General features: G+C 37.2%; 1 protein-coding gene across 1 annotated transcript; it reads left to right on the forward strand.

The window, feature by feature from the left end:
* The first annotated feature begins 129 nt into the window (after positions 1–129).
* Positions 130–27,836, forward strand: LOC103704487 (serine/threonine-protein kinase svkA). Its single transcript, XM_008787799.4, has 18 exons — positions 130–1,114; positions 1,947–2,035; positions 3,782–3,889; positions 7,068–7,175; positions 9,620–9,710; positions 9,915–9,967; positions 12,983–13,045; positions 16,199–16,243; positions 16,440–16,475; positions 17,257–17,312; positions 18,195–18,276; positions 22,876–22,998; positions 23,086–23,203; positions 24,707–24,860; positions 26,491–26,731; positions 26,878–27,078; positions 27,180–27,265; positions 27,348–27,836. The coding sequence occupies exons 1-18, from the start codon at positions 448–450 to the stop codon at positions 27,445–27,447; spliced, it is 2,421 nt and encodes an 806-aa protein (XP_008786021.1). The 5' UTR covers positions 130–447; the 3' UTR covers positions 27,448–27,836.
* Positions 27,837–27,997: the final 161 nt, after the last annotated feature.

Consider the following 27,997-nt stretch of genomic DNA (forward strand, 5'->3'; position numbering starts at 1 on the left):
ACCATTAATTCATCCTCTAGCTTAATTGCAACTATCCAGTCATTGGATTGTTATAATTAATACTGCCACGAATGAGTATGGATCCTTTCTAAAGTCATATTGGGGACATGTCTCGGTTTCTGTTTTCATCATTGTCCGATAGAATCGAACATTCGAACCTCTTCAATTCATGCGGAGAATCAAAAAAATCCAAGAAAATATCTGTACTTCTTCAAAAACTCTCAAATCTTGGTAGAGATTATGTCATCAGATTCCAGCTGGAGTTTGAGTTTCCTGAAAGTTTCTGTCAGTGATTGACAGCTGGGCTTCCGTGTAACGTCTTTTTGGACGATCCATAGGTTTCAGTCTTCCAGCCGGGAGGCGGCGAGTCAGGGCCCGAGTCACCGTTTTCAGCTCGTAAGTTCGACTCGGCTATAAATACCCCGTCGGCCCTTTTCTCTCTCTCTTATGGCTTCGTCTCCTCGGTCCTCCTCCTCTCGGGCCCACCGTGGGAGGAGATCCGACATCTACTCAACGGTCCTCATCCATGACGGATCCGACCCCGAGGACGGCTCGCCGCCGCAGGATGATGATGATGATGATGAGGAGGACGCCTCCTCCCTCCCTCCCCTCCTCCAGCGCGTACCCAAGGACTTCGGCGCCGCAGTCGACGACGACGACGACGAGGAGGAGGATTCGGGGCTAGGGTTCTCCGGCACCGTCATCGTCAAGCGCGACGCCCGCCCCTCCCCCTCCCCCACCGCCCGCCGGTCCCTCCGCTCCCCTTTCCTGGATCTCCAGCGCGCCAGCCCCCGGAGCCGGTCCGAGCCCGATGACCCTTACTCTACTTTCTTGATCCGGTCCACCACGAGGGCGGGGAGCCCGAGGGAGTCCGTGTCGGGGACCGTCGTCCGGAGGACCGCCGGCGGCGGCGGAGGGGGGTTCGGGTCCCCGTTCATGAGCGGGGTGGTGGAGAACATGAGGGCGGGGGAGCCGGGTGGGTTCGGCCAGTTCCAGGGGGAGGAGTGGAGGCAGCAGCAGCAGCAGGCGAGGAGGAAGGCATCGGTGAGTTCTGTCCCTGATAGCCTCGCCAAGGAGGATCCATCCACAAAGTATGAACTGCTTCACGAGCTCGGTGAGTCTTTCGAATTCTTTTTGGAAAGGCGGAAAACTTTGTTATTTGTGCTTGGTTATTTTGAGTTCCGAGAACGTTACCTCCACTCCACATTCTTGGATTCTAATTCCGATAGTTAAAAGCATATGACCCTGTTCAGGAGGAAAGACTCTTCCTTGATTCTTGCGGGAACGGAGCAATCTTTGCGACAGTAGTCTCGCAAGAACAATGCTTTCAGCTGGAAGTGGTTCCCATTTGATAAATAATTGTACTGTACTACTATGACCAAGTTCAGGAGGATGGAGTATTCCTTGAGCTTGGTGAATCCTCATGTCCTGCCAATATTCCTTTGCCATGAAAATAACTTCCTTTAATCGAAACCGCTTATCATAGGAAAAAGGTTTCTTTTTCTATCTTAAGACATACTAAGCTGCACTATTCAGGGAATTTTTCTATTTAAGTGTCTATTTTCCTCAGGTCCAGAGCCAATTCTTCAATTTTCGCTGCTATCCTCTTGATTATCTTTCTAATATTTTGAGTACATCTTTTCAAATTGATTGACATTTGACATTATTTCACATAAATGCGGTTAAAAAAAATGTACAAGAAAGGCATGAGATGGATTATTTTTTCTCGTTCAAAATTCATTTTCCATATGTATGCTGTCAGATAATAAAACTTTCAGGCCCTGAACTTGTTGCATATGTGCACCTAGTAGTGTTCAATGAGGAACTATCTGAATTTTATAATGGGTTTGATTTAGATATGAGATTGCTTGTTCGTTCATATTCTGTCCTGTTTGATTGGCTTTGCATTTTTTTTGGGTGGGTTGGGGGGGGGGGGGGGGGTGCAGGAAAGGGTTCATATGGTGCAGTCTATAAAGCTAGAGATTTGAAGACTTCAGAGCTTGTTGCTGTCAAAGTCATATCACTGACTGAAGGGGTATGTTTCTTATTTCATATTTCTCTTTGAAACTCCTGCTATCATTTTCTACATGCATAGTGCCAAACCATGATTCACAATGGAAGTGCTGCAAGTGCGCTGAATTGACCTGTTTCCAGTTTAACTGTCCCAAAAATGTTCTGGTCCAACTGAAACCAGCTGGACTAGGCCTGAATCAAAAAAAAAGGAAATTACCTGTTTCTAGAATGGATCTGATATGGATCATATGAGAGCCAATCTGAACATTAAACAACTTAATACTAATACAATATACTTTGCTAACTCAATCTCGCCGTCTTTGAGTATAAGGGACAAATTAGCGGGGATTAATAACTTTACGCTAGTTAATCACCTATTCCATTGTTAATGGTAACTGACAGTAGTTGTTCATTGATCTTGTGCAGAATGGGTTGTTGATGATGCTCATATGTTATAATTGTTTTTTCCTTCTTCCAGTGTTCTTTTGCAAGTAAATAATTCAACATAGACATGCTTCTTGTGGTTTTGTGTTCCAGCTGTTGTTGACCTGAAAAACCTCATTAACAAATCAAATCTTGGACACTATAATGTGGCCTGAATAGCAGTAATTCAAATTTAATTTAGATTCTTTTTTTCTTCACCTGATTCAAACATGAATTTAGCATAAACCAAAAGCCTATTTGACTTAGGCTCTTTGTAGCTCCTCATAATAAGTACAACTTTGGATGCTAGCCATTGCATTTTAAAAGCCTACAGTATATAGAATAAAATACGATACTTGATATTGGGAAGAAAGTATGATACTTGATGTCAGGAAGTGGTATTGGAATTGGGCCATGGATGTCTTATTGTAAAGAAATTGATATTCTGCTAAGTTGATGGACCTTTTTCTATCAGATGTGGTCTTTGGACCTTTAATTGAAGCTAAACCTAGAGTTAGTCAACAAGTCATGTTTTTAAGTTTAAACTGTAAAGTGAAATGTTTCATGCTATTTATTATAAATATTTTAATTAGTTAGCTAAGTTATTAGACCATATTAATGAATTGGTAGGTACCCTCTTAAATTTTCAGTTGAGGTTTGTAGGCTTGATTGTTCTATAACTTTCGACCAATGGCCTTGGAATACTAAAGTATTTCTACAGTTTGTGTCCTTGAAGAATTGCTAGAATGTTAAACTGCGGACCAAGATTTGTCGTACTGGTCGGCACCATACTGTACTGGATATATCGTGCTAGCACAACCGGTATGCAGTCTCGTACCATATTGACACTTGGTATGCCTCACCATCTCATATTGCACCATGTACCGACACTGTAATAGAGACGACGAACCTTGTTGGGCACATTACATAATATCCTTTTTGATTGGCTATCTGGGAAGAAAGATTTATTTGGAACTTGAATGGAAAGAAATTAGCAATTTTATATCCAATAGCAATCTTGTCAGTATATCTGACTTATCCCAACAGAACTGACAAATCTCTTCCCCCTCTCCCTTTTTTCTAATGCTTCAGATTGCTTCATTTATGGGTCTTCATCAACCTTAGATCTTCAAATTAATGACCAACATACTGATGAATGCATATGATATATTAAATTCAAGTGATCGATTACATGAGCTTATTTTTAAAATGTTTCATCAGACAAAATAGTTACAATTCTATCTAATAGTTGTTTCATGAAGATAATAAATTGGATAATGCAAGAAAATGTCTCCTAGCTGTTTTCCAGACAATGATCTATATATATGGGTAAATTTGTGCTCAGGAAGAGGGATACGAAGAAATCCGAGGAGAAATTGAGATGTTGCAGCAGTGTAGTCATCCCAACGTGGTTCGCTACTTTGGAAGCTACCAAGGAGAGGAGTACCTTTGGGTATGATCATAGATTATGACATATGTTGCACACTTTTCAACTCTTGACATGGATAATTTCCTTTTGCTTTTTAATAGTTTGTGTGACATCTATTAGAAGTGCAACATGAACTATTCAACTTAATCTATCAACCACTTATGCCTTGATGATCCTAGTGGCCTTTTTTCGTATCTGATATTCAGTAGATTCTTTATTAGTAAATCTAACCCATGCTCTTAGGTCTAAAATTATCTAGTTCTTCAAATGCTAGAATCTTGGATTGACACAAGTATAGTATCTATCAAACTTAACTCATGCATGTTTTCTCTTTACGCAAATAAATTCTACTTTATGTTCGTCCTTGCTTCTGTCTTGATCATCACAACATCATATACATAAAGATACATAAGAACACATTTATTGCATGTATGTGTATATAATGCACTGTATAAATCTATGTGTATACAATGTTGTGATCTGGATGGAAACATGGAAAGATGCCACCTTTAGTACATTCATAAATTTCCGTAAAAATGATACCTTTTCATAAAAAAAATTGATATTTATATAACAAACTTTGAACAACATTAGACATCATGGTCTGAATGCACCAAATGATCTTATTACAGTAAAATCCTTGAAACTAACATTTCATAAGAGTATATTTAGATCAGTTTTTCCTTAATGTGATGCTAGAATGTTCTAAACATGTAAATTCCCCTTTAATTTTCAAGTAGAGATAGATCGGTTTATATCAAGAACCATTTGCTTTAATTTGTGTAAATGCTTATGATACGCATGCTATCCACAAAGTTTTATATATTACAATAGATTTTTGAGTAAATCACAAAAGCCCTCTTGAGGTTTATGTTTATTATACTTACACCCAATAGTTTGTAAAACCTACACTTACACCTAGCTAAATTAACGGCATTGGTGAAACCATTTACCTCATATGAGAAGTTGAAATCGCCCTTTGTTGGGGAGGAGGATGCACATATTTTCTTATATCCTTACGTGGTTGTTATGTCACTTAAGTCATTTTGGCAATTTTTGAAATTTTTTCTAATATGGTATTTAGGTCCATTTAAGGATAACGGTCTGTCTAACATTCTGTTATGGGCTAAAGTGTTGAATAAAAATAAACCTCAAAGGGGTAATTGTAGGTTTTTCAAGCTATTGGGTGTGCATGTAATTTACCCCTAATCTCAGGGAGGTTTTTGTAATTTGATCTTGATTTTTTCCTCCAAGAAAATTTATTGATGGAGAAACAAAATTTTACCCGAGGTCTTAAACTAGGCAAATTTTTGGACTTGGTGATCATGCATAGTTTCCAGTTATCCATAGTACGGCAAGATAAAAAAAAAATAATTAGTGAACAGCAAAAGAAAAATACTTTTGTCTGCTGACACCGAGTCTAGATTATGAGCTCTGCTTGATTTACTGGAGGTGTTCACTGCAAAAGTGAAGCCAGAGCTCTTGCTGAATGGACCGGGTCGACAAATGGATGTCATATGTTAGTGAACAAATCTGTTCCTGACTTCCTGCCTCCTGGTTTTAGCTGAAATAAGCAAACTTGGACCAAGAAGTAAGCACATAATTCATATGTCAGGCATCGAATTAACCATCCAAATTTCTGAAGTTTTTAGTGAAATTTTAAACCATGTCTGAGATCCTTCTCGTCTCCGTACTCTAGCCAATTCTAAATCAGTGAAGGTGCCAGTCCTGTGCATGACATACAAGAGGAAAATATTAGCTCTCGTTCATCATCATAGTCAGTATTTGCTGGGTTCCTTGTCTACATTTGCTAGGTTTTTTGTTCCAATACTCCCTCTTTCCTTGCTTGTTGTGGCATTTAAATCTATTATCGAATTAGCAAGTTTCTCTGCAAGGCGAGGGGCTGAAAATATGTTTAGAAGGAAGTACCACAAGGAGGTGAATAATTTCAGTAGCTACTTTAATAATTCTCAGAATTCACCTTGAAAGATGAACTTTTGAAGAGCACAGTTAGTTCTTAATTTCACCACTTAATTATTATCTTGTACATAAAAAATAGAAAATTCTAAGAATACTTCACTGGAATTAAAATTTAATTACTTCAGAACCAAAAATGTAGACGCTTAAAAAGACTCAAAACATCTAGTGCATCCAGAGTTTGAGCAAATTTTTTCGAAGACCTGACATAACATGGTTAAAACTTTAAACAAGAAATTTTGGATGTAAGTTAGCTTCTGCTAGTCGTGTCCACATGCATCGAGCTGACAAATATCCATCTTCTTATGCTTCTGAGAAAGAAGTAGACTTGTTTGGGGCACCCAAAAATTATGCAATTTGTGCTTTGCCATTAGTTCATGTTTTTCTAATAAATATTGTTTGACATGCCTAAAAGTAATTGCATCTCAGTTATAAATTATTATTTTTGTTATTACTATTTTTCATCAGGAATCATGAGAATTTATTGGATTACTAGGAAGTAGATGAATTAGAAGGTAATAAACCTTTCGGTGAAGATCATGTAATCATTTCTGTGTAACCTATAGTGCAATTGTTGTAACTTTTCTAGAAGAACCTGCATTACTTCATTTTGCTAGAATTGAATGAGCCAAAGTAATTTTCTTACATGGCTGAAGCCATCACTATGAACTTTTCAGTTGTTTGTTACTATGCCCTAATTGGACATCAACTTTAGATATGTGGTGACTGAATTTATGTCGTAATTTTTTTTCAGCTACTCAGTATATGTTTTATGTTCTTATTGAAGCTGTTTGCAGGCTTATTATTTCATAGAAAAAATTCTCAAATCCGAGAAAAATATTTTATAAAGGGGATGGAAAACGCTGTAATTTGTACTTTTGTTAATCTATTTAACACCTAGGTGGCTATTTAAGATCACTGCACTTTATGTGTCTGCCTGTGTCAAAATTTGCAGTGACTTCTTAGAATATATAAATCACACTAGATCAGTCAGCCTTTAGAAATCCATGCTAAGCTGTTGGTGGAAGTTGGCTTTCTTCTGTCTTATACAAAATTGGTCTGAGGCTCCGAGCATTAAATGTAACATGAGTCTCCATGTCATATTAAATTTATTGAGCATTATTATATAGCACTATCGACACATTTAGGATGTACTTTTGCACCTTTTTGATTTTCAGTGTATATGTGGTTTTTAATTCAAATGTGGATTTTCATTTGCTTGCAGATAGTGATGGAGTATTGTGGTGGTGGAAGCGTTGCTGACTTGATGAATGTTACGGAGGAACCTTTAGACGAATCCCAGATAGCATACATTTGTAGAGAAGCTTTGAAGGTATTGCATTTTTTTCAAGTAATCATTTTCTAAAATGGACGCCACTAGGAGAAGTTGAAGAATGTTAATACCAAATAAGAATTTTTCATAGAATTGATAGGATGGTTAAAGATCCTTAGTTCTCATAGTAACATAGCTTTATAAAAAGAGTGGCTAAGTGCAAGTAAATTTAATTGTGTAAGAGAAGATAAATTTGAGGGCAAGGACCTTGTCAGTGCATGTACAATGAACCTATTATGGCTTTACTTGGGTCTAATAACGTAGCCATATTAAATTATAACCATGCATTGCTTTTACTCTAATGCTTTAAGTATTGATTGCTAACATAATTTTTTATAAGAATGTATGGAAGGTAAAAGAACTATAATTGAAAATAATCCTATTGATATTTTTGTTACAATATTCTTATTTTTGACAACCTAATCCGACTATTAATATCTTGTAATGGAAAATGGCTTTCTTTTACATTATATGTAATTATGCATGATCTCTGCACTCCAGGTATTCTTTGTACCATAACATATGTGATGCTATGGCTCCCACATGATATTTATACTAGCACATATATTAGACATTTTCCTTACTAGTGGATGATGCATTGCATCCTTCTTATTGACAAAATATGTTTTCATCCTAACCAAGGTTCGCTCAAAAGGTATCGGAGGTTATATCGGCCAACGTCCGATTTGGTACGGTATGGGTCCATACTGTGCCTTTCTGGGGCGCATTGAAAATAGGGAGAGGGAGGGGGAGAGGGAGAAAAGGAAGGAGAGAGGAAGATAGAGAGGGAGAGGGAGGAAGGGGGAGGACCGAGGGTTAAACCCTAATCCTAGCGGAGTGAGAGAGAGAGAGAGATGGAGGGAGAGGAGGGAGGAAGGAAGGGGGAGGGCTGAGGGAAACCCTAACCCTAGTGGAGTGAGAGAGAGACGCTTATTGGTGATGCCGGGGGTGGGGGGACAGTGTCAATCGAGTGGCGAAGGTGCTTCGAGCGGTTGTGAGCTCAGGCTGAGGGGTGCTACGATTGCGAGTAGCCCGGGGTTGGGGGGGTGGTCTCTAGAAATTGCAAGCCGGAGGTTGGGGGGAGGGGTGTCTAATTGAACCAGTTTTTTTCTTTTTAATTGAACCCTGAAGGAAGGGGGGGGGGGGGGGTGTTTGGTGTAGGGTTCAGCTCGGTACGCCCTGAATTGGGAGGTTTCGGAGTGGTATGGCCAACGATGATCCTAACCTTATATTGTATCATTATTGTACTTTGAGGGTTTTTTTCCTTTCATATGTGTGCCTTGATGTGCATGTGTGCGTGCATGCATGTTTGTGTTGGTTGGGAAAATCGATAATGACTCTTGGATTCACTTGAGATCAGAAGATCTTTCAGATATTGCAGGTTTCTGCTGTTGTCAGCTATAACCCATCAACCAGAGGTTCTCAGCTGCCCTAATTGATGTGGAGCATTTGTTCCTTATTGCCTTGGCATTATATCTATATGATTTAATCATTAATTCAATCCCTTGATTTTTATTATTAAAGTATTTTGCAGCTCTGCTTCAGACATGAATGGGGGCAGAAATTACTGGATATTTGATTTGGGAAACAATGCAATTCTACCTATCAGTTTTATGTATAAACAGTACACAGCCACTAATGTTTCCCATATTGGTTGTTTTACCTGATACATCAGTTCTTCATCATCTTGCATAAGGTTTATAAGAGATTTTATTGATCATCACCTTCTTCAGCCATTGGTTTTCATCTGTGGTCCTTCATCCACATTTTATAGCCCTCTCTTCTTAATAATTTTATTTTGAATTAACTCCACTTCATGCACAATCTCTGATACTTTTTTTTGACATGTAACCTTCTGATACTTTGTAAAGTAGTTAATATCTGATGATTTTGAATAAGCAAACACATTATTGGAGATCATGCAACTCATTCTTATACTAACTTGTATATTGATACTTACACAAATTATAACAAAAAGTTAAAGATGTATCAGACAATCTTAATCAGTCTGGAAAGAGTTTGGAAAGAGATAAGTTAAAACCAAGTATAGAAAACTGGAAGATGTAGTTAAGCAAGTGGACATAAATTTTTCTACAATTTGCACCAATATGTCGCCACAAGAATATGTTTTCTTTAAATAATGTTCTACTTATAAAACCGATAGCATTTGTAGTATTAAACTTGATGGACCCATGAGCTGAGTCCTTCCCTCATTCTGCCCCCCCAAAAAACACCCACGGAGTCCCCTCTTCTTTTTTGTCTCAAATATAGTATAAATATATATATTTGTCATGCAAGACTTACATCTGCTATCTGATAAAAAGCAGAATAACTAAATTTTAAATACTTGTCGCTTAGGTTTGCATCCCAACTGGCACTATCATATGGTTCATTTAAGTTTTTTCATGTTTTACATATCAAGCCTTTAACTTTTCTTGATGCAGGGTCTTTCTTATTTGCACTCAATCTTTAAAGTCCACAGAGATATTAAAGGTGGCAATATTTTGCTTACTGAGCAGGGAGAGGTAAAGTTGGGTGAGCACAACCCTTAGAATAGCACATTCATTCTTTCTGCAATAGAATAACATACAGTATTATCCACAACTCATAAGTGAAGTTCCACATGCATTTGGACTTCCTTTTGGTTGATATGCAGTATAAGTCTTGAATTTCAAACATGATCTCCAGGCTTGCTTCTGACTTGAGCATAGCATTATTACCATTTGATCATTTGCACAGGTGATTTTGGAGTTGCTGCCCAGCTGACTAGGACCATGTCAAAACGCAACACGGTACTCTATCTTGGTTAATCAATTGTCAGACTTTACTGTTAGACATGAGTCATTCCTGAAAACCAGTGTTTGTTGCTTTCTACATTGCTTATAAGCCTTTCAGTTGTTCATTTATTTCCTTTTCCTTATAGATGCCGAATCTCCTAGTTTCATTGTGACACTGAGATCTTCCAGATGCTTGTATGGATATCTCTATGCAGGCATCAGGAGTGCTGTCAGTACTGCTTTCAAGCACATTCTGTTTGCTGCTACATGGCATCACTGCTTCCAGTTTGTGTTGGTTAGTCCCACAAAAGGGTGGACTAGATTGCATCAAAGGGCGATTTCTATAGCAGATCTGGAATACACATAGAATTTCTCTTTCAGCTTGTGAAATATATCATTATCCTCTTGTTTTTATGCTTTTTCAATTGCTTGCACATGTGTGGATGGGTGGGAATTTGTATGTGCATGTCTCCTTGGTTTTCAATTTTCTAGTTGAATAATGTGCTGGGTGGCTCTTATGGTACTTGGTTCATATATTTTTAAGATTGATGCTTAAAAAAAAAAACACAAAGAAAATAGATGTGTGTGTAGGGGGACCAGTAGTGGTAAAGGGGTGAAGCAATAGTAAATATCCTGATTCCTTTGGTTCAAATGGCACTTTTAATGTTGATATTGTACAAATAATGCTAAGGAGAGAGGAACACTTTGCAAGTCTTTGACATCAAATTATTTTAGAATATCTATTTTATTCTCTATCAAATTTTAATTTTATTGAAATGAGCAACTGAGGGCGATCTTTTTACCTCTGCAATGATCATGTGTTTTATGGCTTAAGTCTTAATTGATGTGTGCTATAAAAAACAAACCAACTTAATTAAACACTTGTTCAAAAAGGAACATGCAGTTAGTTACATGCTGTAGTTGCTACTATCAGGACATCTTTTTCACTTGTACATGGCATATGTGGATAACAGTCTCATAAAATGAAGATCTGATGTAAATTTCTGTAACTAAAACATGCTGCTATATACAAAATACGGTAGTGGCCTAAAATCAAGGCCTTGGGATGTTAGCTAATAGCTATGAAATTCTCTGACCACAGAGGCATTGGATTTCTATAATCTTTATGAATGAGAAAAATCAATTTATACTATCTGGAATGTTTAGGACTTAAATCTTTTGCCTAGGGTATTATGCTTGTTTGGAGTCAGTGTTGCTTCACATCATAATGAGAGTATGTGAAAAGAATCGGAAGGAGGGTGTTAAGTAGAATGTGAAAACACGAGTTTCCATAGTGGAAGAAGTTGTTGAGTTGTGTTCTTTCAAATGTACAGAACTTGCCAACAAGTCAATAGATTGCATAAAGTATTTTTTCCTTGTTTTCCATGCAAACTCTTGACATGAATAACTATTGCATGAAGATGTTCTCTCTTCCTGAACAATTGAACTTCTATGATAGTGGACAAATTGATCAAGTATCTTGATATGTGTTCTTGAAAGGCAAACAACTTGTGAGGAGGTTGTTATTAAAAATGCTCTTCATCAACTAGTTAATGTATTTGGTACTATTGCTAGAATGATGTGCTTTTGTTGGGTCATGAAATTCTTGCAGAACTGTTTATCAGAAAAACTATATTTGCTTACTATATATGTTAGAGTGCCATATGCATGTCGGTACATGGGGCTCTATTTTGGTGAAGCTTAATGCTGCCTTCTACTCATTGAACTCTTAGTTTATTCATTATGTGTTTACTTGGCCCTAGTTGGCTTCTAATGAAGAATCTGTCTTTTCCTTCTATAGTTTCTGATAATTGGCAAATACTTCTAAGGTAATCCATCACTAATCAAGGAACTTGAGGTTGTTTGTGGTACGAGTTATATCCAATGCATGCCAGCAGACTATGATGATTGTGTGCAACCAAGAAAATCATTCATCAAGATATAACAACTATTAATCACATGAAGCAAGGGTTTAAACCCCTATACTAGGGCTTGTCCCAATCCAGGACCGATTCAGTACGGTGGAGAGATGGTCCTAAACAACCACTAAAGACAAGAACAAAGGGAAAAAATTAAAACGTAAATTGAAAAAAGGTGTTCCAGGATGCTAGGCCATCCCAAGTGTCAAGATGGACCAGGATGACCCAGTTTGGAGACACCTAGGATCGCAGATGTATCCTAGGACCCAGTTTCTCTAATCCGGTATGGTACCACTGGTATGGACAAAACCTTAATCCTTGCATGAACTTTTAGTCTAGTCCTTATATCCATTTAATCATATACTAATTTTTTCCACTTCTCTGTCCATTCGATAACTAATAGAGCAACCTAAAAGTCAGGGCTCTCCCCTAGTCTCATTTCCTTAAAGTCAATTCACTTCATAATGAAATTCATCATGTGCTTTGGGTTCCTTCTGCTAGCAAGACATTCAGCTTCTTAGATGACATCTTCAACATTAGGAAAAGAGTTATGCTTTTGTGTGGCTTATCATTCAGCTAGGTTAAGCTACTTTAGAACACCTAACCATAGCTAATTGAACATCATTGAGTTTTGCTTTAAGGTTAGCTTCAAGTTGAAGAGCTGTGTATCATCCAGAATGTCAATGTTTCTCTTAGAGCTCATAGTTTAGACTTTAGAAAGTGAAAGGGCCTTCTGAGCACCATTATCAGTAGATTGGATGATTTGCAAATGTTGTCTTAGTTTACATCTCTATGCCCTCTTAAACCTTGTTGTGGGTTTCTTGATGATAATATGAATGATAATAAACTAATTGTCTTTCTTTTGATATGGCTGGATGTACTCAAGTTAGAGTTATATGAACTGCCGTTTTCACCACACAAAAAAAAAGAAAAAAAAAGAAAAAAAAAACTAATTGTCTTGGTATAAGGTTTGCCTTCTATAATTGTGGTTTGTTAGGGAAAAAGATTCTTACTTTCTTCAAATAAAAAATTTAGTAATATTTAGTAATACTTTTGAATACCTTTGATTTGATAGCTTCATTGCTTTTTAAATGTTTATTTTCTCTTTCAGTTTATTGGAACTCCTCATTGGATGGCTCCAGAAGTTATACAATATAGCCGCTATGATGGAAAGGTAATGTATTTGTCTATTGGGCTGCTTATCTCACCTTTCTTGTAAATCATGCTGTACATGCTACATGGTTATATGTTAGATGCTAGTACAACTTATTGTTTTGTTGTTCATACTATGGGCACAAATTAAATATCGTGTAGAGAATCTACATAAAAGTAAAATTTCTGCCAAGAAGAGATGAAGCAAAGATTCAAAACAAGATTTGCTGGACTGGTATCAGGGCCAGCGATTGGTTTGGTATGGTACAGGTTTGTATCGTGCTATGCTGGGGTGTAATGTAAATAGGGAGAGGAAGGAGAGGGTGGAAGAGAGAGAGAGAGAGAGAGAGAGAGAGAGAGAGATAGAGATAGAGAGAGAGAGAGGGGAGAGAGGTAGGGAGGTTTACTAGCAATGGGTCGTGGTGTTGGAGAGTGGGGGCGGGAGTGAGCAACATCTAGCGGAGAGAGAAGGAGGGGCAGGCTTATTAGCATCAAAGAGGGCAAGTGAATGGTGTCGGATAGCGAGAGAGGGAGGGGGAGAGAGAGGTGGGAGGCTTGCTGGTGACGGCTTTGTAGCGTCGAAGAGGGGGGAGCGAGCGATGTCCGGCGGAGAGGAGAGAGAGCGAACAAGAGAGCCCTTGAAGGCTCTCAAATCGCCGAACCGGGGGGGACGGAGGATATTATAACCGAACCGACCCAACTTGCTGAACTGTCTTGATTCAGCGTCGGTTTGATTGGGTATGGGCTGAATCGTCCGGTTTGGGTCAGTTTGGCGATTGTCGATTAAGTATTGACATTTCAACAATTTGTGGGATGAGGATAGTAACAATCAATTTTGTTAGTTCACTGACTTTACATAGGCCATGCATTAAAATAAGTTGAGAAGGATGAGCAAGTGTTGCCATCAATTTTTGCTAATTCTTTTCATGCTCAAGGGAATAAGAAAGTATGTTTTGAATTTGATTGCATAAATTTGGCAGGAAACAAGAAAGAGAGAATGGTGTTGCTTTTAGACTAGGAAGTATAAGAGATACAAATTTGACCACATGAACTTAATTGCATGCTACTTTAGATTGTAAATGGTTTTCGGTCATTCTTGGTGTGAAGCTGATGACTTCAGGGCAATGCACATGAAAAGCTAGACATCTTACAATTATAAAAATTTATATTATAGTTTACGACTTTACATTGTGTTAAGATTGGTTAGTATTGCATACATGTATTGTAGTGATCCAGGACCTCACCCGAAAAGGCCAACCAAAAGCTACTAATTGGGGTTCGTGGCTTAGCTTACATGCACAAGACCTTCTCAATCTACAACTAATGTGTGACTAAGCATATGTCTGCATGGGTCCTCACACTCCTTGTTTAAGCCTTGGCGTCCTTGCTGGGAGAAGGATCCAATTGCAATCACAATGATCGGCTTATGGTCAGTGCTAAAAGAGCCATGCTGCAGTGTCCCCAAGTCACACACGGTTGTGGGTAGGGTCAACTCTAATACCATTTGGTACAACCTAGGACCTCATTCAAAAAGGCTAGCCATAAGTTATTTATTCGATCTTTAGCTTTGTTTAGGTACCCAAGATCTTCTTAATGTACAACTAATATGGGACGAAATATATGCCCACATAGGTCCTCAGCATTTAAGCAGGAAAGGATCCTGATTAATAACTTTTGATTTGCCTTTTTAGGTGAGGTCCTAGGTCTTACATGTACAAATATTTGCATAAAAATTCATAGGTATATTGTTTTGGTACAGACAAAAATGAACAAATGCCATATAATTGTGTTAGGAAGAGAGACAATATCATTATAGCCGCCAACATAAACATATGCTGTATGCATAGTACTAGGTAGTTAAGCATTAGCCCCAATTGAAGTTTCTTAAGTTGTACTGAATAGAATTGCTATGCTATTGTGGAAAGGTTTAGCATTAATGTGTGCACGTCCCTGCACATGTGCCTACATGCATAAATGCATATTGTGTGTGGATGAGTGGGTACATGCATGCATTTGCTTGCGTATTTGGTGGGTGTGATATGTGCATGCATGCATATGGTGTATGTGAGTTGTGCACAACTGTTAGTGTGTGCATGCTTATGTGCATGCGGTGGGTGTTTATGGGTGTGCCTGTGGGTGCATCTATTGGGCACATTTGTGCATGATGCATACATGCGTAGGCATATGTGTGCTTGCTCGTGACTGTGTGGTAAAATTTATTAATTTTTCATAAAAAAATGATTTTGATCTAAACCTCAGAAAATGTCTAGAAATTAAGAAATCCGTACCTTTTGGGATCTCTAACCTATTCATCAAGTGAGTGCAGACTGCAGAGATGAGTGCTACCAATATTGCTAGTTTCTGGAAATGCATGGCAGTAAGGATTAAAGTGCGGTTCCATATAACACCATATCAATGACAAACCAATACTTAGTATGGCCTTTGTTACACTACCATATCGATAAATGGTATCATATTTTGGGTTAGGCTGATGGATTTTTAGGCTGCAAGTATAAATTTTTAACTACAATTTTTAAGCACAATAAAACATGTTCACCTTATTAGACTTAGTGTCATTCCTGGTTTTGCATGAGTTGTCAAGTTATAAAAGTTCCTTCTATGTAAATCATGGAAAAGAAACTCTCTCATCCAATTTCACCTTGAACATCGATATTGGTAACAGCAGGATGATAAGTGAAATTACTATTCTAAGTCCAAACTTACATTGCCTCATGTTTTTATTTAATTTTAAGCAAAGCTAGTTTCCATTCTTTCATGGACATGCATAAAGTTTAGGAGAATTTCAGCTATTCCATGGCATCCAGATTTCCTCAATATAAAATACACACTGCTACAAACAATTCTGTACTTTCATGTCCTTGCATGCCTCTTTCCTGTTCTATTAAACACTCCCAAATGGCTTTCTAACTTCTGAAACTTTATTTTTCATATCAAAACTCACAATTTAACATCCTTGCTTTATTATGAATAGTTCACAAACTTCTTCCTAATTCATTAGTTCCTGACTATTCATGAAGCTGTTTTTCATATCCATAATCCAAATTTCTTTATATTTTTACCTTTTCTTTTAGTTCTGATATAGCATACACTGTAATATGGTTAAATGACTTTCCTTGCTGAACTATCCCCAATTTTTGATTTCCTAATTTTCCAGGTAGATGTGTGGGCTCTTGGTGTTTCAGCAATTGAGATGGCAGAGGTATGTTGGTTGCATAGATAATAAGCTCGGGCATTCTCTCTTAACTGTTGGAGTTGCTGGGTGTGTTGCTATTTTCTTTCTTCTGTAGTACATACCATGACCTTTAATCATTACATCATATATAGACTTTGTAAATATGCTAGTACATGCTCGAGTATAGTTCTATACTAATATTTCTTGGTCTCACTAATTTCAGGGACTACCTCCAAGAGCCACTGTGCATCCTATGAGAGTTAGTACATATCTTTGATCTTTGTTGATATTTTCATTTTTCTGCTGCTATCACAAATTAATTTTTGGGGTTTGGTTTCATATGCTTTTTCCATCTTTTTATTAAGCTTCAATCTCTCATTAGATGTTAATCTGTTATACCGGATCCCAGTTTTTGTCTGCAAAGCTTGTTTATCTTTTTGTAGTGGTATTTCTGTAAAGAGGGCCATGATCTTTTGTTTTGTCCCATCAAATAAGCCCCTTTTATGTTGTTTTTCACATGCTGTTTTTTGTACTAGAAATGTATAATAATTTGCAAACTGATTACTGCCAGTAACTTAAATGCATGTTAGGCAAGTGATATAATAATTGGATTGAGTATGCTGACTGGGTTACACTTTGCTTAGTAAAGACGGGCAATAAGAATTTTCATTGCCTACTTTTAGGCAGCAAGTCATAATGAATAGCTAGCATTTGAAATACATTGCGGGTTTATTTTCACATCACATTCTAGATAATAGCGGAAAAGCCTATGTAATAAAATCAAGCAGTTGAAGCATTTGTTTCCTGTCTCCAGATGATGCAGTTTTATTTTTAAAAATAAAATTCATTCTGTGGCCAGACTAGTATGATTTAATAGGCACCTTCAATTAACTAATTTTAGAAATTTAATTGTGAGAACATTCTAGTCCAATTGAAATTTTAGAATTCCCGCAATATTGTTAACTGCCAAAATCAGTCATATTGTTCTTTGTAACTGATTTAGTGATTCTTGTTATCTTACTTATTTTCATTTCTGGTAGGTGCTATTTATGATATCTAGTGAACCTGCACCGATGCTTGAGGATAAAGAGAAGTGGTATAGCTTCATTACTTGTTTAGAATCATTTGATAAACTTTTTATGTATTTGTAGATATGTAAAGATACACTCCTGAAATTGTTTGCTATTTTGGACAAAATTTACCGTGTTACTTACATTGAACTAAATTTACTCTGTTACTTGCATGCATAAATCCAGTCAAACAGTTCACATATGATTTGGCAATACAAATAGATTTCTCTTTCCTCCTGTGGAGGGTAAACATATAACTAACTCCTTTAGAATCAATCACCTTGCTTCCATGCTTTTGTAAAATATTCTTATGGTTAACTCAAAAAATGGTTTTGAATACTGTCTCCCTCCCTTCTTCCTTCTCTGTGTTTTAGTAAGAATGGCATTGAACTATTACTTTTGGTTTAGTCCATCTGGCAGTGTTCTTTTTTGAGTTAACAGCTGGCAAGATTATAGATGAATTTCAATATTAATGATGTGAGTCATATTATAGCAGCAACAGGTTATTGCTTTGTACTTTAATGTTAGCTCAGTTTCTTGCCATCCTCCGAAACAAATCACTAGGCATTCTAGCATATCGAGTCATATTTTCGAAGAATTTGACCTTCATTATGTCTACATATATTATTATGTAAATGACAAATCCTTCTGTTGCCTAGAGGCTGCCCCTGTAAGGTGGAAACTTCACTGAGTCTAAGAGTCCAAGTCTGAGGCGAGGTGAAATAAAAACTATGCGGATGTTGTGCAGAAAGCAATGAAGATTATTGCTAGCAATGGATTGAGAACTGAATGTCAAATTATAATTTCATAATGTCAACACAATAAAGGGCTTGAGATATATTTTATGTCTATGCTGTTCATTTTACTAGTTGGTTCTGGTTCTTTGACACCCTTTCTCTCCCTTGTAGGTCTCTTCTTTTCCATGATTTTATTGCCAAATGCTTGACAAAAGATCCCCGTGTACGTCCTACTGCAACGGAGATGCTGAAGGTACCCATTTTTATTCAGGAATGCTTTGATCAAATTTTGTTTCAGCAGAAGATTACATTGCAGGCCATATTTTGTCAAGCTTTCATGATGCTTTTTTAACAGAAAAATTCAGTTTAGTTGACTTGATTCAAAATTAGTGTCTAACACAATGCATTAGTATGAGCATAACCTTAATTCTATTAATCATCTTCTTTACCTTAGTTGTGTGATGCGAACCCAAGGTTGTCAAGATGTCCAGGCAGACCCTAGGTGGCTAGTCCCTCGACTATCTTGGCTTCCACTTATCGTCCTATAAGATTTTTTTAAAAATAATGGAGAACAAAGATACCAAGAAGAGGAAAAAATTTAATAAAAAGGAGGAGAAAAACATGAACAAAGAATGAAAAGGAGGATTTTTTTATTAAAAAAACTGGACTGGTGGCTGGTAGCTAGTGAGTTATTTCTGATGTTGTTGCATTTGGTGGATGACGAAATTGGGCTTTTCCTTTTCCCTGTCATTTTTTTGCTACGGTTGTGATTTGGATCAAAAGAATGATATAGACTGTTTTGGATGTTAAGCATTGTTAATCTAACTCATATTTAGGTTTAGTACATCTAACTCATATTTAGGTTTAGTACAGAAATACCTAGATTAGCATACTCGTCAACTTCTTTCATTTACTTACAAGTTGAACTTTTGCACAAGTTATGATTGATAATTTTTTTACTTAGGCTAAAGGAGTTCAAATGGGTGATCAAGTTGTTGGTTTGTATGCTATCACTTCTGCAAGATACTTAAGGCACATTTTGCTTAAGAAAAGTCCATTGGTATCTTTTAAAAGTAAATAAAGCACTAACAGGAAAAATTAAATACTTGGTAATATCATCAAAGAAATGCTTCTACAAGAAGCAGAAGTCAAAAAATGGTTCTAGGATAAGCTAGAAAAACCATAATTGCTGGGAAACATGATTCCTGGTCCAAATTAAGTTTCCTAGGAATGGAGTTTGGAAAATGAATGTGATTCGCTTGCCCCATGGCAAGAATTGGAGGTGGAGAAGACTGCTTGTTTGTTGCGATCAATCGAGAGAGAAACAGAAGAGAGGGGAGAGAGGAGATGGAGATCAGAGAGAGAGGGGAGCATGCTGTTTCTCTCACTTGTTCCCAAACACAATGCTCAAACCCTAGGAAAAGGGAAATAAGGGAAGTTTGCTGAGAAGACCAAGAACAGAAACATCCGATTTTTTCTCAACTAATCAAATAGTTTTTACAAATAAGTAATATTTTTATATAAATATCCTCTTGTTTTGCGTGAGAAATGACAAAAGAATGTAATCAAATGATCCTTTTCATGAAGAATGGAGTTTGTTTATCAAATCTATAAGATAGGAAAAATCTTAAATGACTAAAGAGATTGGCATTATTTATTGAAATGCCCACTCATATGGAAATAAGTGGACTAAAACAGGTTTCTTAGTGGCTTGCCCACAATTCATATAGCCTACCATATTATGTTCGTGAATAATATAACATTTCCATATAATATTATATAATATGTATAAGATATAATATATAACAGTTTTCCATTTCATATATAAAATGTTACATAATGTTATTTCATGTTTCTTGTTTTAAAAATTTTCAACCATCATTTTCTATCTCTTGCTTATGTTTTCCCATTCTTATTTCCCTTAGTAGCGAGTACTTTTAGCTTCTTTGGTAAATTGCTCCTTATCTTTCAAAAGGTTTTAAGTATCGACTCGCACAGGCTGATACCACACAAACTACTAACTTGACTTGGTATGCTGCTACTACAATAATGGGCTCGATATGCTACCAACACATTGTATAGCTGTTCTGCTTACTCCAATATATTATGTCGATACGAGGGCATACCGTACTGACCGAACCTGCACCGGTGAAGTACTGGTTCAAGTTTGCTCTCAACTACGGTGAGCTTATTTATAGAAAGTAATTTTATAATATGTGAACATCAGAGGACAAATATACAAACAATACATTTATGTAAGAACTTAAATGTATATGATTTTTGAAAATGACTTTTTAGAAAGTACAAGCAACACCAAACATGCCCTTGCATTGATAAAGGAAAAGAAGCCATGCAATACCGATGCGCAAGGGTTTTATGTGCATTTATCCAACCTTGAGCATATAAAATGAGAAAAATTACGCCAATGTTTTTCCTCTAAATTGATAGTATGCCTCCCTTTTATTAATCTCTCTCCTAGAGGTTATATAATGCATGCCTTGTGTTGACATCCAATAGAGTATAATTGAATCTATATTAAGAAATAAGAGTTTTGAATTTCAGAATATTGCATCATTTTGTTTGCCAGTTACCTTTCACAAAATACATTTAACCATAAGAGAATCCCTATCAAATCTCCATGTGCAACGTCACTCGCCATTAGCAATTCACATGGGTTGGTTTGGATTCATAATTTCCACTTTGCTATTTTTTTTTTTTTAAATTACCTTTGCTTGGGGTAGGATGAGAAAATCTATCTTTATAAACATTTTTAACATTAAAATTTATTTTGATTTTTTGTAAGTATAAAAGCTTGGATTCATCAAATATGTACGAAATGCTATTTTAATTTTAATGTTACAAAAGAGAGAAGGAGATGGTTAGAAGATTTAGCATATTTTGAAATTATCCAAATAAATATTTATATAACATTCCTAATTTGCTCATTTCTTCATATTGGATTGAGTTGTATTAAGAATTACTTCTTTCTAGATCTTGCAAAAAGAATCACTGTATCGATGCCAGGTGTTGTACCAATATGGTACACCTCCCGTACCGACATAGGGTGAGAGACCCTTTTCTCATCCCCATTCTTTGTATTGCCCAAAATCGGGCCGTATAGGTCTGCAGAACACGAAATCGGGCATAAGGTCAGTTTAATTTGGTATATGCTGGTTTGCCTTGCGCAATATTGTATCCTAGTATTGTACCAATACTTTGCTGGTATAGTATGGTATGCCTGGTATTAGGCAGTACGATGAGCCATGGTTTGCAATTCACTTCAGTTGTAGCTAATTTGGTAATTGTGATCTTGCTTGCTAAACATTCCATTGGTGTATCGTCTATTTTGTCCTCATCTCATGGACATTCTAAATAAAAAGAATGAAGAGAATATGATGCCTAACTGAGATTTCATTAATATCTATTGTTATCATAAATATAGATGCCTCTGTCTCTATTCCATTCAAAAACCTATTAAGATCACATAATATGCACTACTTTTTTATTCTTAATTTTCTTCAGAGAGATACCAAAAGGTAAGTCAATATAAAAGGGGTACCTTTAGCAATTCACATACACAAACAAGTAATTGGATTGTTTCAAATATATCAATGTTTAAGTGGATCACATCAATCCATCAAATATTTTCTCATTTTTATTTTTATTTATTTTCTGTTTATTTTTTTCTTACTTTTTTTATTTTTCAGTTCATTTATTATTAGTATTATTTTATGTTAGGTTCTTCTTATTTGTTATTTTCTATAATCAGTTTTGTATTTTTAATACTTTGATTGCCGTGCACATACAACTTATCTTCTTAAAAGGCAGGTTGTTGACTTTGTCAATACTGCTATTTGCACTTTGTAGTTTCCTCCAGCTTCATGTTGCATCCTGCCTCTTCACTCCGATATTTAAAAACACCAAAATATTGTTGTTTGTTGATAGACAACCTATTCATTCTAGTAGTAGCAGTGGGTTGTCTAAAAGCAAGGTTCGCCTTGCTGGTACCGGAGCTCATACCGGTCGGCCGGCGGCACGATTCGGAACGGAAGAGAGGAAAGAGAGAGGGGAGAGGGAGAGAGAGGGTTTCTCGAGGCTCTGGAGGCCACCAGAGAGTCGGAGGAGGGGCTTCGCCTGTCGGACTCTTGTTTTGTTTTCGTTCGAAACAGGGGTCTGTCGGGGCTTCTTTTTTATTTTAAAAAATTTAAGTGAAATCGGCAAGGGGATTGCCAACTTCACTTAAAATTTAGGCCCTTTTTTTTATGTGCCGACTTCACTTAGAATTTCCAAAATAAAAAAGTGGACCGGAAGAAACAAGGGTCCGTGGTCCGGAGGGCGGAGCCCCTCCTCCAACCCTCTGCGGCCTCCGACGGCCCTCCCTCCCTCTCCCTTCCTCCCCATCTCTCTCTCTCTCTCTCTCTCTTTTCCTTCTTTTCTTCTCCCTCTTCCCTTCCTGCCGGTTTTTCATTTTGAACGTTGGAATTATCTGGTCTGCCACTGGCACGGCTCGGTACACCCTGAATTGGGTGGTTAGGGACGGCTCCACATTTCTTGTCTAAAAGGGTGCTATTATTGTTGTTAAATTAAATTTTATCAACTCAAGAGCGGACCGTGGGGCAATATTAAGGTTGCTTTATTATGATTTGGATGTCATGGGTTCGAAATATTGAAACAATCTCTTCACACGCGGGGTAAGGCTCTGTACATCTTTGCCTTCTATAGACCCTGCAGTGGTGGGAGCTTTGTGCACTAGGGTACTCTTTTTTTAAAAAAAAATATTAACTTGCATTTGATTATTGTTTCTAAATACTTGCTAGATTATAAGAATCATGTGTTTTTAATTGAATCACAGCACAAGTTTATTGAGAAATGTAATTGGGGAGCTTCAAAGATGTTACCAAAGATCAAAAAAGCAAGGCAACTAAGAGCTGCAATGGCTGCACAAGCACAAAATCAGCTCCCAGCAACTGATAGCGTATGATAAAAAAAGTCTTCTATTTTTACCAGGACACTCTTTTAACTTTTGATTTTGTTCTAACTCTAAAATTTATGAATGTTGCAGGCAGCTCAAGGGGGAACTGCACGTGTTAATGAAAACTATGGAGACACTGTTCCTTCCAAACCTCAGAAATTTCCAATTCGTGAAGCACAAAGTCGAGTTCATGAAGATGCCGATACAGGTAAGCCTCACATACGCTGTATTGCTGAAGTTGGTCCAGTTAATTATGGATTTTTTGTTAGCTATGATACTTTTGCTTTTCATTTACTCCAATACTTTATAGTGTATATGCTTCAATATGTCCTCTATTAATATAAATAAGCATAGGTTTTAATAAAACTGCGTGTTTTTTTCTCTCTAGCTATTCTCTGATATCCACCTAATTGTAGATCTTATTTGGCTTTGTTAGTATATACTATCAATGCTTGTGTACTGTGTTGGATTTATAACCTCCCAGATGCCTTTAAGGACTTTATGCTGTATGTAAAAGAAGTTGCTAAGTAATCAGAGTTGCAAGCAGCTAAAAGCATCGCAACTTGCAGTTTTCCTGATTGGTTGCATGTTGGACTTGTACACTTGCAGGTATTGGTGAGGCTGACATAGAAAAAGAAAGGAAGTTGTAGGAAGACTAAAGAATAAAAAGGGAAAAGGGGTGGGGATTTGGGGGTTTACTGAAGCAGGGGATGTCTTTTATAGAAATTCTATTCATTAGCACTTGTTTCTAGGAAGGCAGCATTGGTTTGAGTATAAGTAGAGGTGCACCTAATGATGGTCTTTTGGTAACTCTGCTTCCATGGCCCCACCTGAAAGTCACTACTTGCAGTAACTGGACTTAGTTTAGATCCACTTGCCACCAAACTTGTATTGCACAAACTATTTTGCAATCCTTGTATGTCAAAGATAGTTCTGCCTATTCAACCGAGAAAAGTGAATAGAGCTTTTCTCTATATTTTTCTTTAATGTAGCAGATTTATTCCATCAGATAAATTAAGGGTAGCACTTGTCAACTGCTTCCTCCATTCCTCAATTTCCTATTCTTCTTACTTCCTTTCCTAAGCCTCCCCCTGGCATCAGCAGGTAGGATTGCATAGATAATATGATCAATCATCCATACAGGTCCTGTAAGTATCCTCATCCCTTATAGAATTCATAATTATTCTCCATCCTACCATGAGACAGCACAATTATTCATCCATGGTTCTCATTCATGATCACACATATATCCTGCCTTCCTGAGTGACCACAATCACCAACCCAATTGCTATCACTCAACCACATCAAACATCCTCCTAACCCCAATTCTCATGCTTCAAGGATCATGGACGCCCTTCTTTTCTTAGATTATAGATGCAAAAATTGCATGAGTCAAATGCTAATTGGGCTTGACTTATGAAGTACATGTTTGCAGAATCATTTAACATCAAAATATTGAATTTATCATGTATACCGAAGAAGTCCAGGATGAACCATCTGTACCAGTTATACTGAAGAGGCCAACCTAATAAAGAGGGGCAGTTTATTAATGTTCCTATGGTTTAAGTCTGCAAGATGTTCAATATATGTTTTTTATATGTCGAGCAAATGCTTGCATGTGTATAAGTTATGTCAATGTTTTCTAAACAAGCAGTAATATAAAATCATATATGATCAGCTCTTTTATATGTTGATGTTCCTATGTATGTAGGTGAGTTTAGTACGGTTGTAGTTCACCCTGAAACTGGAATAAATGATGAAGTTGTTGAATCACCTGTCTCCATGATAACGGACTTCATACCCGGCCTCGGTCATATCAGTTCTTTCACACATGATCCACAGAGGAACAAGCTGACTGATCTTTGGTATGCTTTAAACTTTAATTTTACCCTATTCCTTCATTGAGGTAATCGGTCACTGTCTCTTCTTTAATCTTTGGCAATCTCCTGAAGTTCCTATACATAACAGGTCATTTCTGCTACATTTCTTTAAATTTGTATGTTCAGAATGTTTCCAATGATATACATAACATAGGTTCTCACCTTGTCACATGGCACATAATTATCTGTAATGTCTGGACTGCCAGGAGATCAGGTAAAACCAATGATTTTGTTTGATCTGGATTCCTTTATGTTATGAATTAATACTGTACAAAGCTGTCATGGTTTCATTGTCAGTGTTAACTGGATCAGTTCCCTCTCACCCTGATGGCTGACTGTCGCTAGAAACTGGGGGCATAAAAGTAGAAATGATTAAACTATATCAAGAATGCAATGATGCTTTCTCTCAACAAAACCAGTTTTCTCATCAGTGTGAGGATGCAAATGCTGCATGAAAGTACCAAGGGGATTATCATTACAGATTATATTCTCGCGCTAGCTTTCTGCAATACTGAGATCCTAATGCTAAAATTCCAACCAATAATGATGAAAATCATATTGGTCATACGATAAGGTAGACCTAGCTGAAGCCGCGGGCATTAAGGTAGTTAGCATTCTCTAAATCCTACCTATGCAATGCCAAGTGTTTAATATCCAAAATCAAAACGAGTAAGATTGATTGGGGACCTTGAGGTAGTATAATTGGATTCTCTTAGATGAAAAATGAAAGGGTGAATGTGCTTCAATAATTCATAGCTTTTGAAGCAAGCGTCAGATGGATTCAATCCAAATATGTACACTTAAGATAGGCATAGCCCCTCCCTCTCAAATATTCTAATGCAATTACACGAGTATCCGGTGGATATGCATACAATTGACAATTTATGCATGCTTCATATATTTAATAGATATAAGGGAAACGTGGAATTACTTGTTTATGGGTTGGGACTCATTGTTAATAATTGTATAACATTTGTGCTAATGCCCACATTAAGATCGATCTTTCAGAAACATTATAGATACATGATTTATTGTGATTCTTTATGCTGCCTTACATAGAAAACCCAGAATTTCCATAATCATTGTCATGATTTAATGTTCTTTTTTATTTTTTTTCCCTCGCTTTCAAATTTGTATATTGACTGGTGAATCTCAAGTTATAACAACTACTGTTATCATAACGAATGCAAGTATGAATGGTGTTTCTCCTATACCAAATAGAATGAGATTGCACCTCTTTTGATGCTGCAGATCAGATTGAATTGCCAAAAGAAACCTTTTGTTCTGTTGACATTAGCTAAATTTTGGCAGTGGGTAGGTACTATGGATAATGATATCATGAATCTTTTGATCATGTCTTTAGCTTTTGCTGATCCCAATTAGTTGGACAAGGTTTCGTGGTTTTGGCTATGTTCTGGCGTTTTTGACATAAGTCCGTCCTTGTGTCTAATAATAGATGGTGGACATTTTTCACTATCCACTTTATATATCATTGTTTTATGTTTCCCTAATTCTCTTTTTCCTAAAGAGTTCTGTGCCATGAAATTTATTGGTCTTTAGAGCATTGTTCTGCTGAATATCATCAAGAATGCAATTCATTGGAGCCTTCTGTCAGGGTGGAGAATGCAACTGGTACTGTCATCAGTAAACGACCAGATGTAGAACAAAAGCCTGATTACAAGACAATCCAGGCATCAGTGCCATCTTCATTTGAATCAGTGGAGAAGAAACCAAATTCAGATGGCATACTGCAGAGACAGAGTGAAGACAGCACTAAAGCTGGTACTGGAAATGATACTAACAGCACATTAAAGAGTGCTACTATTAGCCATAAAGCCTTTTCAGTGCAAGATAAGGTACTTCTTTGAAGCAAATCATCTTTTCCTGTAATACTCCTTCACAAGTCCTTCAAGTAAAAATACCTCCAAATATCGCTATATTGGGATAGTATCTGAATTATTCCCTCGTATAGTGAATCTAAGAGTTTGTGTTGTTTTCCCAGGTTCGGTCTATTTACGCAGCTGGCAATACGATACCCATACCATTCCTGAGGGCAATTGACATTTCTCCTCTAGCTCTGGTGTCAGACGTTGTGCCTGGGGATAGAGCGCCAGGATCAAGTGGCAATGCTGCTTTGGAAGCAGTTAAGGAGCTTTTCAGTGGTGATGGACAGACAAAGAAGGGAAGAAAAGGGGCAAATGAGGTTTCCGGGGACATTCTGCATTTTCTTTTTCCTCTCATATCAACCATGTAGTGCTGTTATTAATGTTCAAACTTATCACCTGCTGCTTGGTGTTGTCTTAGGTGCTGCTTCCTCCAGGAGTACATCAAAGATTGATGTCAAGTCCAACACTGATGAATCTAGCTCAGGCTTTAGCCTACCATAAAATGTGAGACTCATTGGTTACCTGTGTTTAAGTTTTTTCCATGTTGTTCTTGTTGAATTCATCCCTCATGCTTCAATTTTTGTAGGTGCTATGAGGATATGCCTCTCCAAGAGCTACAAGCAGCCCAAGAGAAGCAGACTATTCAAAACCTTTGTGACACACTCCGAACTATATTGCGCTTGTAGGCATGCCTTGATCAAGTGAGAACCGGATGAAAGTGGAAAGTGGAAAGTGGACAGGAGGATCAAGGCTTGTGTAGTTCCTTGGTTTGTCTTGATTTGATGATGCAAGTAACTCAATAATTCAGAGGTCGTGCACTTGTATTCTGATCAGAGATGGTCACTTACAGTCAGTAGATGTTTCCTATGTTGTAAGTTCAGCGTTGCAAAAAATGTGCTGTTGAAAACAAGCTGCATGGATGTTGTAAGTTTTTGCCTAGGGCGTAGTTATAGTTTCCAAAGTGCATGGAACAAGCTGCTGGATTAAAGTGATAGGTACCATAAGTTTATATTGCCGATGGAACGGGCTGTAATTTGGTTTATACATCAGATGCAACATCCTCTTTTCTTGATAATTTCTGCTAAGGAAAATCTTATCATGAATTTCTCGGGAAAATGGAGCAGACGAGACATTCCCTCAATTACAAAATAGGAGAAAAAAAAAATCGGACAAGGAAAATTAGGAAGGGGCAACTAACAATGTTTCTACATATCTCGTAGTAGTTTCTGCTCGGGT

The sequence above is a fragment of the Phoenix dactylifera genome, unplaced genomic scaffold (assembly GCF_009389715.1).
Source record: "Phoenix dactylifera cultivar Barhee BC4 unplaced genomic scaffold, palm_55x_up_171113_PBpolish2nd_filt_p 000007F, whole genome shotgun sequence".
NCBI classification, from domain to species: Eukaryota; Viridiplantae; Streptophyta; class Magnoliopsida; order Arecales; family Arecaceae; genus Phoenix; species Phoenix dactylifera.